The 16,642-nt window shown below is 40.2% G+C and overlaps 2 protein-coding genes across 2 annotated transcripts in view; one reads left to right on the forward strand and one right to left on the reverse strand.

Moving 5' to 3' along the window:
• Positions 1-16,026, forward strand: part of LOC148891377 (retinal-specific phospholipid-transporting ATPase ABCA4-like) — a 46,281-nt gene extending 30,255 nt beyond the window's left edge. Inside the window, exons 40-50 of the mRNA XM_089007628.1 lie at positions 1,166-1,289; positions 1,362-1,491; positions 2,077-2,197; positions 2,284-2,346; positions 2,645-2,751; positions 6,651-6,792; positions 6,907-7,041; positions 7,121-7,224; positions 8,487-8,579; positions 13,739-13,988; positions 15,393-16,026. Of these exons, the coding sequence (XP_088863754.1) occupies positions 1,166-1,289; positions 1,362-1,491; positions 2,077-2,197; positions 2,284-2,346; positions 2,645-2,751; positions 6,651-6,792; positions 6,907-7,041; positions 7,121-7,224; positions 8,487-8,579; positions 13,739-13,988; positions 15,393-15,509 (1,386 nt within the window). The 3' untranslated portion in view covers positions 15,510-16,026. The remainder of the gene's footprint in view (positions 1-1,165; positions 1,290-1,361; positions 1,492-2,076; positions 2,198-2,283; positions 2,347-2,644; positions 2,752-6,650; positions 6,793-6,906; positions 7,042-7,120; positions 7,225-8,486; positions 8,580-13,738; positions 13,989-15,392) is intronic.
• LOC148891378 (noelin-3-like) lies at positions 12,017-13,229 on the reverse strand. The gene has a single exon (XM_089007625.1). The coding sequence runs from the start codon at positions 13,222-13,224 to the stop codon at positions 12,556-12,558; it is 669 nt and encodes a 222-aa protein (XP_088863751.1). The 5' UTR covers positions 13,225-13,229; the 3' UTR covers positions 12,017-12,555.
• Positions 16,027-16,642: the final 616 nt, after the last annotated feature.

Raw genomic sequence — 16,642 nt, forward strand, 5'->3', positions numbered from 1 at the left:
ATCAGGTCTTGCAATTGATAATATTTCAACCGAGCCTGGAAACATGCTAACATGCTAGCATTATATGCGAGCATGAAACATTCTGATTCATTTTGACAGTGTTGATCCATTTCACCCCATCAGATTGACCACGTCCGTAAACGCAGTGGTGGCCATCTGCGTCATCTTCGCCATGTCCTTCATACCAGCCAGCTTCATCCTCTACCTCATCCAGGAACGTGCCAACAAAGCTAAGCACCTGCAGTTTGTCAGTGGCGTTAGCCCTTTCATCTATTGGGTGTCCAACTTCTTCTGGGACATGGTGAGGGCAGAACAGCGGTGGTTGTCTTTGGGGCATTCTGGTTGGCTTATTATTTATCCCCTCCTTTTGAACGTTTCGACCAGGTAAACTACTCCATCAGCGCCGCCATGGTCGTCGCCATCTTTGTAGCATTTGACAAAAAGTGTTACACGTCTCCAACCAACCTGCCTGCCCTTGTGGCGCTGCTCCTGCTCTATGGGTAGGTCTAAACTTTTGGCTTTAAGCTTTAGAATGAGCTCACCGTTTTATTTTAGCATAAAACAAGATATTAAACTGAGCAAAGAAGGCGCTAGGTTAATTGACATGATGCCCTTCAGTTGGATACAATCTGAAATGGCAGTGGTCAAGTGGTAACAAGCTAACAGAAGATTTGCTAACACCTTCGATAAATAAGATGGAATTAATGAAGCCAATGACAGTGGATCAAGTGCTAACATGCGAACAAAGGATATGTTAACACATAAGATGGAATGAATGAAGCATCATTTTGTATTTATTAATTTCATTGTCCATAATTAGGGATAGACAGAAAGTACCCCTCGGAGTGAACACTCATACTGGTACTGGTGATTTCAGGTGGTCTGTTACGCCCATGATGTACCCCATGTCATACTTGTTCGATGTCCCGAGCACTGCCTACGTGTCGCTGTCATGCATCAATCTGTTCATCGGGATCAACAGCAGCGCCGTCACCTTCATCCTGGAACTCTTCGAGAACAACCGGGTAAGGACAAGTACAATGCTGTATTTTACACTCCCGAACAGAGCATTTTATATTACAGTACGTACAAAGTCTTCTGGATGACAGGGGATGATATCGAGGAAGTCAATTTGACAACCGGTTTTGTCTCTCTGTGCCATCAGTCATTGCTGATGTTCAATGACTGGTTGAAGAAAGGCCTACTGGTCTTTCCTCACTTCTGCCTGGGCCGCGGTCTCATCGACATGGCCATGAACCAAGCAGTCACCGACGTCTACGCCCGCTTTGGTAATGATGTTTTTTAGGGCACTTGACATTAATGTCTTCAATTCTATCATGTCCGATGTGTTTTTTCGGCAGGTGAGGAGCACTCCAACAACCCCTTCCGATGGGAATTTGTCGGCCGGAACGTTTGCTTTATGGCGGTGGAAGGTTTCATCTACTTTGGCCTCAACCTCCTCATCCAGTACCGTTTCTTCCTGGATCACTGGTAAAACATCATCATATCGTATTTTTAGAGCTAAGCGCAACCTCTTCCTGTTTTATCGAAAATGATTACTGTACGCAGCAGGGTTGTAGTTACGGTTTCCTCTCGGGGGGCCGTTATGAATTCAAAGAAGTCATTGGAATGTTTCATCTCCTCCACATGTTACATATAGAGCGCACAACAAATTAATGAATCACTAGTTTTCAAATTTGAAGCCAAAAATAATGACTGTTATTGGGACGATTTGAAATTTTGGCTCGGACTTTCGACAGCATCATGGAATTTCACAAATTTCATTTGCTTTCGGGGACCGAATAAAATGATGTGGCGGGCCATATTTGGCCCTTGGACCTTGGCCTTGACACCTGTGTTATACAATGATGATTTAAGAATGTTCAAATGTTTCTCGAAAGCAGTTGTCAGGACGATCGGCACAATCTTTGACAATGGCAGCGTTTTTACTCGTGTACGATTTGTCGTCACTTTCCGTTATTTCCGATGTCTTTTGAAATGAGAGCAATGTGGAAGTCAAGGAAGTGAAAAACCACAGCATTGATATTTACGTGTCTATTTGTACAACTTGCACAGGCAATCGGGTGGCAAACGTAGCCCGGCTACAAATGAGGATGATGATGTGGCATGCGAGCGACAAAGAATCTACGAAGGAGGCAATAAGTCGGACATCCTGCACATTCAAGATCTCACCAAGGTCATCAGTAGAAACATTTCTTGCGCTAGTAGGAATGAAAAACAAATAAAGTGCCGTCAAATTTTGTCCTTCTGTTCTTATCCCAGACTTACGTTGGCAGAAAGAGGCCGGCTGTTGACGGGATCTGTGTGGGTGTGCCTGCCGGAGAAGTGAGCTTGCTGTTTTTTTACTTTTTGGATTGTAAAAAAATTAATAAGAATAATCCCCAAAATAAAAAAAATAAAAAATGGATTGTAAAAAAAAAATAAAAGAAATACATTTTTGGATTAAAAAAATAATATTAAAAAATTAAAAAATAACCTTTTCAATTGTAAAAAAAATATGTGTGGGTCTGCCTGCCGGAAAAGTGAGCTTGCTGGTATTTATTTATTTATTTATTTATTTGTTTGTTTGTTTGTTTACTTTTATATATATATTATTTCAGAAACACATTTTTTTCCATTCCAGTGTTTTGGCCTTTTAGGCATCAACGGCGCCGGGAAGACAACCACCTTTAAAATGTTGACAGGCGACACAGACGTCAGCTCGGGGGATGCGACCGTGGTTGGTTACAGGTATGCGATCATGATGATGAGGTTGTCGTGAAGTTACATTAGATGAGATGAAGCAATTTTCATCTTGGTTTGGATTTGCATTCGAAACGAAACGCATTTTCTTCCTCAAAACATTCGCAGTCGAAATTGATGAACTGTGTCCTCCCCCATTGTTCATGATTATTCCAATACCATTTTCGATTTGGAATCCATCCAGCATGGAAGAAGGTAACTCTAATTCAAATCTGAGCATGACTAATCATGATAATCTCCAATAGTAATAAATTAGCGGCCAAACAAATGGTGCCGAAACCTCTGAAAATGACTTCGGGACATTTTTCTTCTTACAGCTCTCAACTCTTTCACTGCCAGACATGCGCAAAAATGTGTCCACTCCAGTGCCAGACTTTTTGTCATTGTCACTTGAATTCCAGGACACACAGAGTTTTAGGACTACAGACGCTCCCCAATTTACAAACGAGATGCGATCCGAACGGTCGTTCATTAGGTGAATTTGTTCGTAAGTTGCTTCAGTGCTATATTTCGTATGGAATGTTTGTTTAAGGCTTAAATAAGTATGTTTAAGGCTTGAATATGGTCAAGTGGTAACAAGCTAACAGAAGATTTGCTAACACCTTCGATAAATAAGATGGAATTAATGAAGCCAATGACAGTGGATCAAGTGCTAACATGCGAACAAAGGATATGTTAACACATAAGATGGAATGAATGAAGCATCATTTTGTATTTATTAATTTCATTGTCCATAATTAGGGATAGACAGAAAGTACCCCTCGGAGTGAACACTCATACTGGTACTGGTGATTTCAGGTGGTCTGTTACGCCCATGATGTACCCCATGTCATACTTGTTCGATGTCCCGAGCACTGCCTACGTGTCGCTGTCATGCATCAATCTGTTCATCGGGATCAACAGCAGCGCCGTCACCTTCATCCTGGAACTCTTCGAGAACAACCGGGTAAGGACAAGTACAATGCTGTATTTTACACTCCCGAACAGAGCATTTTATATTACAGTACGTACAAAGTCTTCTGGATGACAGGGGATGATATCGAGGAAGTCAATTTGACAACCGGTTTTGTCTCTCTGTGCCATCAGTCATTGCTGATGTTCAATGACTGGTTGAAGAAAGGCCTACTGGTCTTTCCTCACTTCTGCCTGGGCCGCGGTCTCATCGACATGGCCATGAACCAAGCAGTCACCGACGTCTACGCCCGCTTTGGTAATGATGTTTTTTAGGGCACTTGACATTAATGTCTTCAATTCTATCATGTCCGATGTGTTTTTTCGGCAGGTGAGGAGCACTCCAACAACCCCTTCCGATGGGAATTTGTCGGCCGGAACGTTTGCTTTATGGCGGTGGAAGGTTTCATCTACTTTGGCCTCAACCTCCTCATCCAGTACCGTTTCTTCCTGGATCACTGGTAAAACATCATCATATCGTATTTTTAGAGCTAAGCGCAACCTCTTCCTGTTTTATCGAAAATGATTACTGTACGCAGCAGGGTTGTAGTTACGGTTTCCTCTCGGGGGGCCGTTATGAATTCAAAGAAGTCATTGGAATGTTTCATCTCCTCCACATGTTACATATAGAGCGCACAACAAATTAATGAATCACTAGTTTTCAAATTTGAAGCCAAAAATAATGACTGTTATTGGGACGATTTGAAATTTTGGCTCGGACTTTCGACAGCATCATGGAATTTCACAAATTTCATTTGCTTTCGGGGACCGAATAAAATGATGTGGCGGGCCATATTTGGCCCTTGGACCTTGGCCTTGACACCTGTGTTATACAATGATGATTTAAGAATGTTCAAATGTTTCTCGAAAGCAGTTGTCAGGACGATCGGCACAATCTTTGACTCGTGTACGATTTGTCGTCACTTTCCGTTATTTCCGATGTCTTTTAAAATGAGAGCAATGTGGAAGTCAACGAAGTGAAAAACCACAGCATGGATATTTACGTGTCTATTTGTACAACTTGAACAGGCAATTGGGTGGCAAACGTAGCCCGGCTACAAATGAGGATGATGATGTGGCATGCGAGCGACAAAGAATCTACGAAGGAGGCAATAAGTCGGACATCCTGCACATTCAAGATCTCACCAAGGTCATCAGTAGAAACATGTCTTGCGCTAGTAGGAATGAAAAACAAATAAAGTGCCGTCAAATTTTGTCCTTCTGTTCTTATCCCAGACTTACGTTGGCAGAAAGAGGCCGGCTGTTGACGGGATCTGTGTGGGTGTGCCTGCCGGAGAAGTGAGCTTGCTGTTTTTTTACTTTTTGGATTGTAAAAAAATTAATAAGAATAATCCCCAAAATAAAAAAAATAAAAAATGGATTGTAAAAAAAAAATAAAAGAAATACATTTTTGGATTAAAAAAATAATATTAAAAAATTAAAAAATAACCTTTTCAATTGTAAAAAAAATATGTGTGGGTCTGCCTGCCGGAAAAGTGAGCTTGCTGGTATTTATTCATGTATTTATTTATTTATTTATTTATTTATTTATTTATTTATTTAGTTATTTATTTATTTATTTATTTATTTGTTTGTTTGTTTACTTTTATATATATATTATTTCAGAAACACATTTTTTTCTATTCCAGTGTTTTGGCCTTTTAGGCATCAACGGCGCCGGGAAGACAACCACCTTTAAAATGTTGACAGGCGACACAGACGTCAGCTCGGGGGATGCGACCGTGGTTGGTTACAGGTACGCGATCATGATGATGAGGTTGTCGTGAAGTTACATTAGATGAGATGAAGCAATTTTCATCTTGGTTTGGATTTGCATTCTAAACGAAACGCATTTTCTTCCTCAAAACATTCGCAGTCGAAATTGATGAACTGTGTCCTCCCCCATTGTTCATGATTATTCCAATACCATTTTCGATTTGGAATCCATCCAGCATGGAAGAAGGTAACTCTAATTCAAATCTGAGCATGACTAATCATGATAATCTCCAATAGTAATAAATTAGCGGCCAAACAAATGGTGCCGAAACCTCTGAAAATGACTTCGGGACATTTTTCTTCTTACAGCTCTCAACTCTTTCACTGCCAGACATGCGCAAAAATGTGTCCACTCCAGTGCCAGACTTTTTGTCATTGTCACTTGAATTCCAGGACACACAGAGTTTTAGGACTACAGACGCTCCCCAATTTACAAACGAGATGCGATCCGAACGGTCGTTCATAAGGTGAATTTGTTCGTAAGTTGCTTCAGTGCTATATTTCGTATGGAATGTTTGTTTAAGGCTTAAATAAGTATGTTTAAGGCTTGAATAAGTAACATGTATTGGTTTATACTGAACAGTAAACATTTAATAAAATATATGCTCTATAAAGATATGTACATGTACTGGAGAGAATACTACATATGTTACTCCAAAAATGTTTGTATGTTCCGCTGTTCGTAACTCAAATGTTCGTAACTAATGTTCGTAAGTAGGGGAGCGTCTGTACATAAACATTCAATACAGCGTTAGAAACCTTCGATTCTCTTCTTTCATCAGGAAAAAAAATAGTTAATTCCTAAATTATATGGGTCTGGAGTTATATGAGCTAGAAATGATGGCGGCTGCCCAAAATACAATGCAATACATACTTATTGGTTGATATAGCGCATTAACAACAGCTGAAGCTGGAACAAAACGCTGACATGGGAAAAAAGAGAAATGCTCCACCCTTGTGAAAGGGAAAAAAAATTGCCAGAGGCCATGGCCAGCGCTTTATCAGTACCCAAGCATGACCAATTTGAAAAATGGCGCTCTACGTCATATTTTTAATTCGTGAATGGCAGAGAATGACTTAAAAAGACTGATTAGAAAAGAAGTCCCGAAAAAAAATGTCAAAACCGGGCGCCGTGAGCGGTCACTCTTGTCTTGTGGCAGCATCCTGAAGGAAATTCTGGACGTCCACCAGAACATGGGCTATTGCCCACAGTTTGACGCCATTGACGAGCTGCTGACTGGCAGGGAGCACCTTTATCTCTACGCTCGCCTCAGGGGTGTGCCCGAGGACGAGATCCCCAGGGTAATTTTTGCCGATTGGCAGCAGGTCTTGGTCCTAACCTCCCGCCCCCCACCAAATGGTTGTAGTTAAGTCTTAATATTGGTTTAATAAACTTCAAACCTTCCTCCGCATTAGGTGGCCGAGTGGGGCATTCAGAAGTTGGGCTTATCTGAGTACGCCGGCCGTTGCGCCGGAACCTACAGCGGCGGTAACAAACGCAAACTGTCCACCGCCATCGCCATGATCGGTTGCCCGGCGTTGGTCCTTTTGGTGAGTTTGCCAATCATCTCCATGCGATTTTTTCCATTTTTTATTTTTTTTTGCGAACAAGGCAATCTTTGTTTTTCAGGATGAGCCCACCACGGGGATGGACCCGCATTCCCGTCGTTTCCTGTGGAATGCCATCCTGAGCGTCATCCGGGACGGCCGGGCTGTCGTGCTGACGTCGCACAGGTTTGAGGATACTGAAGTAGAGACTGTAGAATAAGAATATAATTCAAATATTATTATTATTAGAATATGCCCTCAAGGGGAGATTCCTCACTTTCATTTTCAAAGTGGTTTACAGTGGTTGTACAAATAAGCCTAAATAGACCTAAAAATGGCGATACAGTGTATATAAATAGAATAGTAAGTATGTATTTGTACAGTATGTATTCATTTTTTAGCACACCAATGAGTTTATTGTCTTTCTTTTTTCCTCTCTTCACTTCTTTTTATTTATCTAGCTATCCAGCTGTCTATCTGGCTGGCTGGCTATCTAACTATCTAACTCGCTACCTCGCTGGCTATCACTTTGCTATCTAGCTAGCTACGTTGCTAGCTACCTAGCTATCTATTTGCTAGCTATTAGCTGTCTTGCTGGCTATCTAACTGGCTATATATTGGCTATCTAGCTGGCTATTATCTATATATTTGGCTAGCCATCTAGCTGGATAGCTACTAGCTATATATTAGCTAGCTTTCTATCTATTTGAGTTACTTCCGGGTTGAGTGCGTCTGGCTGCCGCTGTTCACCCACAGCAAAAGTTATTCTGTGACTGTAAGGTGCTTATAAATGAAATGTATTATTATTATTGTTATTATTATTATTATTATTATATTTATTCATCTCGCAATGGAGACATTTCCAAGGAAGAAAGTAGAAAAAAAACTATAGGAGCTGCTGTAAAAACATAACCTTCGAGGTTCTGCCAGAAAAAGTCAGAAAAAGCTTCTGAACTTTATTTAGGGGATCTAAAAGCGGCAGTGTGTTCTGATTTCCATATAAAATTCTTGTTTGTTTTTTCCTCTCTTCACTTCTTTTTATTTATTTAGCTATCCAGCTATTTATCTATCTAGCTAGCTACCTAGGTAGCGATCTATTTGCTATCCATTAGCTGGCTATCTAGCTATCCAGCTGGCTAGCTAGCTTAATAGTTAGCTGGCTATCTAGCTGGCTAGATAGCGATCTAGCTGGCTAGCTATTGGCTATCTATTAGCTAGCTAGTTAGCTTTCTATCTATTTGACTGACTTCCAGTTTGAGTGGCTGGCGCGTGTGGCGGCCGCTGCTCACCCACAAAAAAACCTAAACTGTGACTGTAAAGTGAGCTTTAGAGTTTTGAAAGGCGCTTATAATTGAAAGTTATTATTATTATTATTATTATTAAAATACTGTGATTTGGACAAGACAGGTGGCCATCTTGAATGTTATGTTATGCTTTGCGTCCACCAGCATGGAGGAATGTGAGGCCCTGTGCACGCGACTCGCCATCATGGTCAACGGCACCTTCAAATGCCTGGGAACCATCCAGCACCTCAAATACAAGTAAGATCCTCACACGTTGCTAGGCAGAATTAAAAACAAACATTTGTGACATCGGATTACATCCCGCGCAGATTCGGCGACGGCTACGTGCTAACCATGAAGCTGAAGGCGGCCAAAGCAGGTGCGCCTCCCGACCAGGAGCCCGTGGAGGCGTTCATGGAGAGCAGCTTCCCAGCGTGCGTGCGGCGCGAGAAACATTACAATACACTGCAGTACCACATCGCGTCGTCCTCGCTGGCCAGGATCTTCCAACTGGTTGTTTCCAATAAGGAGCGACTCGGCATCCAGGACTACTCCGTTTCACAGACCACCCTAGACCAGGTTAGTAGATCAGTATTTGCCCTACGTCAGCGATTGTCAAATGGTGAAAAAAAAGACCAAGTATAGTAAGGTGTTTTTAGCCGAAAAAAACAACCATGTACAGTAAGGCATTTTTAGCAAGAAAAAAAACAACCACCTTTTTAACACCAAAAAAAACAACAACCACATATAGTAAGGTATTTTTAGCTGAAACAAACGACCATGTATATTCAGGTGTTTTAGGCTGAAAAAAAGCGAACATGTATAGTAAGTCGTATTCTTAGTCCAAAAAAAAACGACCATGTATAGTCAGACCTTTTTAGGCTGAAAAGAATGACCATGTAAAGTAAGCCGTTTGGAGCCGAAAAAAACGACCATGTATCGTAAGGCGTTTTTAGCCGAAAAAAACAACCATGTACAGTAAGGCATTTTTAGCAAGAAAAAAAACAACCACCTTTTTAACACCAAAAAAACAACAACCACATATAGTAAGGTATTTTTAGCTGAAACAAACGACCATGTATATTCAGGTGTTTTAGGCTGAAAAAAAAAAACGACCATGTATAGTAAGGCGTTTTTAGTCGAAAAAAAAAAAACGACCATGTATAGTAATGCGTTTTTAGCCGAAAAAAAAACCGACCAGCGTTTTTAGCTGAAAAAAACCGACCATGTATCGTAAGGCGTTTTTAGGCGGAAAACAACGACCATGTATAGTAATGCGTTTTTAGTCGAAAAAAAACGACCATGTATAGTAAGGCGTTTTTAGGCAAAAAAAACGACCATGTATAGTAAGGCGTTTTTTTTAGCCCCCCAAAAAAACGACCATTTATACTAAGGCGTGTGTTTGCCTGCAGGTGTTTGTCAACTTTGCCAAGCAGCAGATGGCGGAGGATGACGTGGTTACGTTGCAGCGGCGTGTCACGGGCCGGCGCAAGGATGTCAAAATCGCACCTGTGAAGAGGAAAACCTGATATGTGCTCATGAACAATACAAATATGAATATGTACATACTTTATGGCAAATGAGTACAAGGCCTCCCCGCAGATTGTACAGAGGCCGTTTTTTTGTTTTGTTTTAAAATGGATGTTTACATCACATTTCTATTTACTGTATATATGACGTACAACTGTAGGTGCATGCTTTGTTTGATTTGGCATGTAATTATTTCATGGGACATGTATATTCAACTTTAGTAAGCAAAATAGACAGTGCATATGACACTAAATATTATATTTACCCCAAATAACTCATTTCTCAGAAAAAAAACAGCGGTCAAGGAATTGTTTCAGAAGAATAATGTGGGCTTTTGAATAAAGTCATATTTGTGTCCCGCTAAAGTAAAATACGTTGCTGTTCACTGATGTGACTGAATAATGATGACAAGAGAAAAACGTGTGGACAGAATAATTAAAAAAAAAGATCACCCGAAAAGCCACCTGCTTTCTTGCTTTTGAGGAATGAGATGCTATGTCATTTGCTTTTAAGGCGTATTGTATAGTCAGGCGTTTTTAGGCTAAAAAAAGGCCGTGCATAAAAGACATTTTTAGGCGAAAAAAACGACCATATATAGTTGGCCGTTTTTTTAGCCCCCAAACAAACCTACCATGTATAGTAAGGCGTTTTAGGCCCCCCCAAAAAACAACCATGTATAGTAAGGCGTTTTTTGCCGGAAAAAAAACGACCTTGTATAGTAAGGCGTTTTTGGCCGAAAAAAAAAGACCATGTATAGCAAGACGTTTTTAGGGGAAAAAAAATCACCATGTATAGTAAGCCGTTTTTGGCCCAAAAAAATGACCATGTAAGTCTTTTTTGGCCGAAAAAAACGACCATGTTTAGTAAGGTGTTTTTGGCCCCCAAAAAAATGTCCATGTATAGTAAGGTGTTTTTGGCCTGAAAAAAACCTCCATGTATAGTAAGCCGTTTTTAGCTGTAAAAAACGACCATGTAGAGTAGGGCGTTTTTGGCCGAAAAAACAACCATGTATAGTAAGGCATTTTTAGCTGAAAAAAACGACCAAAGCATTTTTTGCCGAAGAAAACGTAGTAATGTGTACTAAGGCGTTTTTAGGCTGAAAAAACAACAACCATGTATAGTAAGGCATTTTTAGCTGAGAAAAAAACGACAATGTATAGTAAGGAATTTTTTGCTGAAAAAAAAATGACCATGTATAGTAAGGCGTTTTTGTCCCAAATAACAACCATGGTTAGTAGGGCTTTTTAGCCGAAAAAAAAACCAACCATGAATAGTAAGGCGTTTTTTGCCCGAAAAAAACAACCATGTATAGTACGGCGTTTTTAGCGGAAACAAACGACCATGTATAGCAAGGCGTTTCTAGGCTGAAAAAACGACCATGTATAGTAAGGCATTTTTTGCTGAAAAAAAACTACCATGTATAGTAAGGCATTTTTTGCCGAAAAAAAAACTACCATGTATAGTAAGGTGTTTTTGGATGAAAAAAACGACCATGTATAGCAAGCCGTTTTTAGGCTGGGAAAAAAACAAACATGAATAGTAAGGCGTTTTGGCCCAAAAAAACGACCATGAATAGTAAGGTGTTTTTATCCGAAAAAAACAACCATGTATAGTAAGGCGTTTTTGGCCCCCCCCAAAAAAAACGACTATGAATAGTAAGCCGTTTTTAGCTGAAAAAAACGACCATGAATAGTAAGCCATTTCTGGCCGAAAAAAACAAACATGTATAGTAAGGCGTTTTTTACTGAAAAAAAACCATGTATAGTTAGGCATTTTTTGCCCCAAAAAAATGACCATGTATAGCAAGCCGTTTTTAGGCTGGAAAAAAACCCACCATGAATAGTAAGCCGTTTTTGGCTGAAAAAAAACAAACATGTATGGTAAGGCGTTTTGTACCGAAAAAAAAACAAAACATGTATAGTTAGGCATTTTTTTGCCCAAAAAAACGACCATGTATAGCAAGGTGTTTTTTGGCTGAAAAAAAAACAACGATGTATCGTAAGGCGTTTTTGGACCAAAAAAACGACCATTGTTAGTAAGGCGCTTTTAGCCGAAAAAAATGACCATGAAAGTAAGCCATTTTTTGCAGAAAAAAAGACCATGTATAGTAAAGCGTTTTTAGGCCCCCCCCAAAAAAACGCCTACGTATAGTAATGTGTTTTCAGACGAAAAAAACTACCATGGTTAGTAAGGCGTTTTTAGCCCCCAAAAAAACAACCATGAATAGTAAGGCGTTTTTGGCCAAAAAAAACAACTGTGTAAAGTAAGGCGTTTTTTGGGCGAAGAAAACGACCATGTATAGTCAGGCGTTTTTGACCAGAAAAAAAACTACCGTGGTTTTTATCTTCACTGTAGCCAAATAATATGTACGATTAAGGGCCTGAAATATTTAGTGGCTAATTTTTTTAATTGGCTGATTTTATTTGTTTTTTTGCACATACACAAATGACAACATTGAACAAAGATCATGACATTCAAACCCCACAAAACAAAAGGCAAAAAAAGCCCAATTTTTGACGATGTTTCAATCTGTTGTAAATCAAACAAACAATAAAGGAGCGTTTATTTGTAAAATTCTGCATCAAAATCATATATTTTGTATCGTGAGGTGCCAAGAGAAGTTATTCCATTAATTAGATCTATTTTTCATTGAATCTGTGATTGAAATGTTATTTTGCTGATCAGAATCAAGAAATGTTGTCATTCAGGCGTCATCGTCGCTTCTGATGACGTGAAAGAGCGTGACGTTGAAAAGCACCTGGTGTCCGTTGTTCCAGCCGTAGAGCGCCCGCTCACGCGCGTTGTAGTCCAGCATGGACATGTGGAAGTACTGGTTGTGGAATGGGATGTCCACGTACTCGTAGGACGACGTCCGGGTGGAGTACGCGTAGTAGACTTTGGCGCCGGTCAGGTGCGAGTTGGTGACGTAGAGCGTCCCGCAGATCATGAAGGCCTCGCCGGCGTTGCGTTTGGAGTACTCGGTGTTCCAAGTGGCGAGCGGCCGTAAGGTGTCGGGGTCCAGGCGGCTCAGGACCACGTTGCCGGCGTTGCGGTTGGTGGCGTAGACGGCCCACAGGCCCAACTCGTCGGCCATCAGGTCGATGTCGGAGAAGCCCCCCCAAGTGTACGGGTAGACGTTGTGGAAGCCGGCCGAGTCCAGCGCCCGCTGGGTGAGCACGCGGCCCGTTTCCAGGCCGTACCGCACGATGATGTTGCTCTGCATTTTGTTGTAGTAGAGCGAAGCGTTGTAGACCACGTGGTTGGTGCCCGCCCACTTGAAGGGCAAGCTGTACGTGCGAGATTCCACGCCCGACACAAAGTCCGCCATGGACTGGTACTCTTTGACGATCTTGTTGTTGGTGTAGCCGTCCATGTACCAAACCTGCCCACAAAGTCCGGATACGTCAACATATTCATTTTTTTTAACAGGGGAAAAAAAAAATCATTGATATTTTGGAAAACAAAATACAGTATTCAAGAAAAAGTCTTGTTTTGTAGAGTCTTTTTTTTTTAAATAAAGTTTTCCATTACTACAAAAAACGTTTTCTATTGAATATTTTCTAAAATATTCCTTGTACATTTTCGGGGGTAGAAATCATACTTTTAAGATTAAAACATAAAACAAGACATTCTATTTGGTTGTGTATACATGAAGCTTCTTACCCTAAATATTTTATGAAAAAAAAAAACTTTCTTTGTCGTGGGGTGAATATATTGTGTATATTTGAGGGACAAGAGGCACATTTCCCGAGGCCCTGAACGCCTCACAGAAGACACCTTCAAATGCCTGGGAACCATCCAGCACCTCAAATACAAGTAAGATCCTCACATGTTGCTAGGCAGAATTAAAAACAAACATTTGTGACATCGGATTACATCCCGCGCAGATTCGGCGACGGCTACGTGCTAACCATGAAGCTGAAGGCGGCCAAAGCAGGTGCGCCTCCCGACCTGGAGCCCGTGGAGGCGTTCATGGAGAGCAGCTTCCCAGCGTGCGTGCGGCGCGAGAAACATTACAATACACTGCAGTACCACATCGCGTCGTCCTCGCTGGCCAGGATCTTCCAACTGGTTGTTTCCAATAAGGAGCGACTCGGCATCCAGGACTACTCCGTTTCACAGACCACCCTAGACCAGGTTAGTAGATCAGTATTTGCCCTACGTCAGCGATTGTCAAATGGTGAAAAAAAAGACCAAGTATAGTAAGGTGTTTTTAGCCGAAAAAAACAATCATGTCCAGTAAGGCATTTTTAGTAAGAAAAAAAACAACCACCTTTTTAACACCAAAAAAAACAACAACCACATATAGTAAGGTATTTTTAGCTGAAACAAACGACCATGTATATTCAGGTGTTTTAGGCTGAAAAAAAGCGAACATGTATAGTAAGCCGTATTCTTAGTCAAAAAAAAAAAAAAAAAACGACCATGTATAGTCAGATCTTTTTAGCTGAAAAAAAATACCATGTATAGTAAGGCCTTTGTGGCCCAAAAAACGACCATGGTTAGCAAGGCGTTTTTAGGCTGAAAAAAACCAACCAGGTATACTAAGGCGTTTTTAGGCTGAAAAAAACGACCGTGTATAGTAAGGCATTTTTACCCCCAAAAAACTACCATGTATAGTACGCCGTTTTTAGCCGTAAAAAACGACCATGGCATTTTTAGTAGAAAAAAACGACTATATATAGTTAGCCGTTTTTTAGCAAAAAAAAAACCCTACCATGAATAGTAAGGCGTTTTAGCCGGAAAAAAACGACCATGGCGTTTTTAGCTGAAAAAAACGACCATGTATAGTAAGGCATTTTTAGTAGAAAAAACGACTATATATAGTTAGCCGTTTTTTTTAGCAAAAAAAAAAAAACCTACCATGAATAGTAAGGCGTTTTAGGCGAAAAAAACGACCATGTATAGTAATGCGTTTTTAGTCGAAAAAAAAACGACCATGTATAGTGAGGCGTTTTTAGCTGAAAAAAACGACCATGTATAGTAAGGCGTTTTTAGGCGAAAAAAACGACCATGTATAGTAATGTGTTTTTAGCCGAAAAAAAACGACCATGTATAGTAAGGCGTTTTTAGCCGAAAAAAAAACGACCATGTATCGTAAGGCGTTTTTAGGCAAAAAAAACGACCATGTATAGTAATGTGTTTTTAGCCGAAAAAAAACGACCATGTATAGTGAGGCGTTTTTAGCTGAAAAAAACGACCATGTATAGTAAGGCGTTTTTAGGCGAAAAAAACGACCATGTATAGTAATGTGTTTTTAGCCGAAAAAAAACGACCATGTATAGTAAGGCGTTTTTAGCCGAAAAAAAAACGACCATGTATCGTAAGGCGTTTTTAGGCAAAAAAAACGACCATGTATAGTAATGTGTTTTTAGCCGAAAAAAAACGACCATGTATCGTGAGGTGTTTTTAGCTGGAAAAAAAAACCACCATGTATCGTAAGGCGTTTTTAGGCGAAAAAAACGACCATGTATAGTAAGGCGTTTTTTTTAGCCCCCCAAAAAAACGACCATTTATACTAAGGCGTGTGTTTGCCTGCAGGTGTTTGTCAACTTTGCCAAGCAGCAGACGGCGGAGGATGACGTGGTTACGTTGCAGCGGCGTGTCACGGGCCGGCGCAAGGATGTCAAAATCGCACCTGTGAAGAGGAAAACCTGATATGTGCTCATGAACAATAAAAATATGAATATGTACATACTTTATGGCAAATGAGTACAAGGCCTCCCCGCAGATTGTACAGAGGCAGTTTTTTTGTTTTGTTTTAAAATGGATGTTTACATCACATTTCTATTTACTGTATATATGACGTACAACTGTAGGTGCATGCTTTGTTTGATTTGGCATGTAATTATTTCATGGGACATGTATATTCAACTTTAGTAAGCAAAATAGACAGTGCATATGACACTAAATATTATATTTACCCCAAATAACACATTTCTCAGAAAAAAAACAGCGGTCAAGGAATTGTTTCAGAAGAATAATGTGGGCTTTTGAATAAAGTCATATTTGTGTCCCGCTAAAGTAAAATACGTTGCTGTTCACTGATGTGACTGAATAATGATGACAAGAGAAAAACGTGTGGACAGAATAATTAAAAAAAAAAGATCACCCGAAAAGCCACCTGCTTTCTTGCTTTTGAGGAATGAGATGCTATGTCATTTGCTTTTAAGGCGTATTGTATAGTCAGGCGTTTTTAGGCTAAAAAAAGGCCGTGCATAAAAGACATTTTTAGGCGAAAAAAACGACCATATATAGTTGGCCGTTTTTTTAGCCCCCAAACAAACCTACCATGTATAGTAAGGCGTTTTAGGCCCCCCCAAAAAACAACCATGTATAGTAAGGCGTTTTTTGCCGGAAAAAAAACGACCTTGTATAGTAAGGCGTTTTTGGCCGAAAAAAAAGACCATGTATAGCAAGACGTTTTTAGGGAAAAAAAAATCACCATGTATAGTATGCCGTTTTTGGCCCAAAAAAATGACCATGTAAGTCTTTTTTGGCCGAAAAAAAACGACCATGTTTAGTAAGGTGTTTTTGGCCCCCAAAAAAATGTCCATGTATAGTAAGGTGTTTTTGGCCTGAAAAAAACCTCCATGTATAGTAAGCCGTTTTTAGCTGTAAAAAACGACCATGTAGAGTAGGGCGTTTTTGGCCGAAAAAACAACCATGTATAGTAAGGCATTTTTAGCTGAAAAAAACGACCAAAGCATTTTTTGCCGAAGAAAACGTAGTAATGTGTACTAAGGCGTTTTTAGGCTGAAAAAACAACAACCATGTATAGTAAGGCATTT

The sequence above is a fragment of the Hippocampus bargibanti genome, linkage group LG11, assembly GCF_051943395.1.
Source record: "Hippocampus bargibanti isolate YZ-2025 linkage group LG11, ASM5194339v1, whole genome shotgun sequence".
Taxonomy (NCBI): Eukaryota; Metazoa; Chordata; class Actinopteri; order Syngnathiformes; family Syngnathidae; genus Hippocampus; species Hippocampus bargibanti.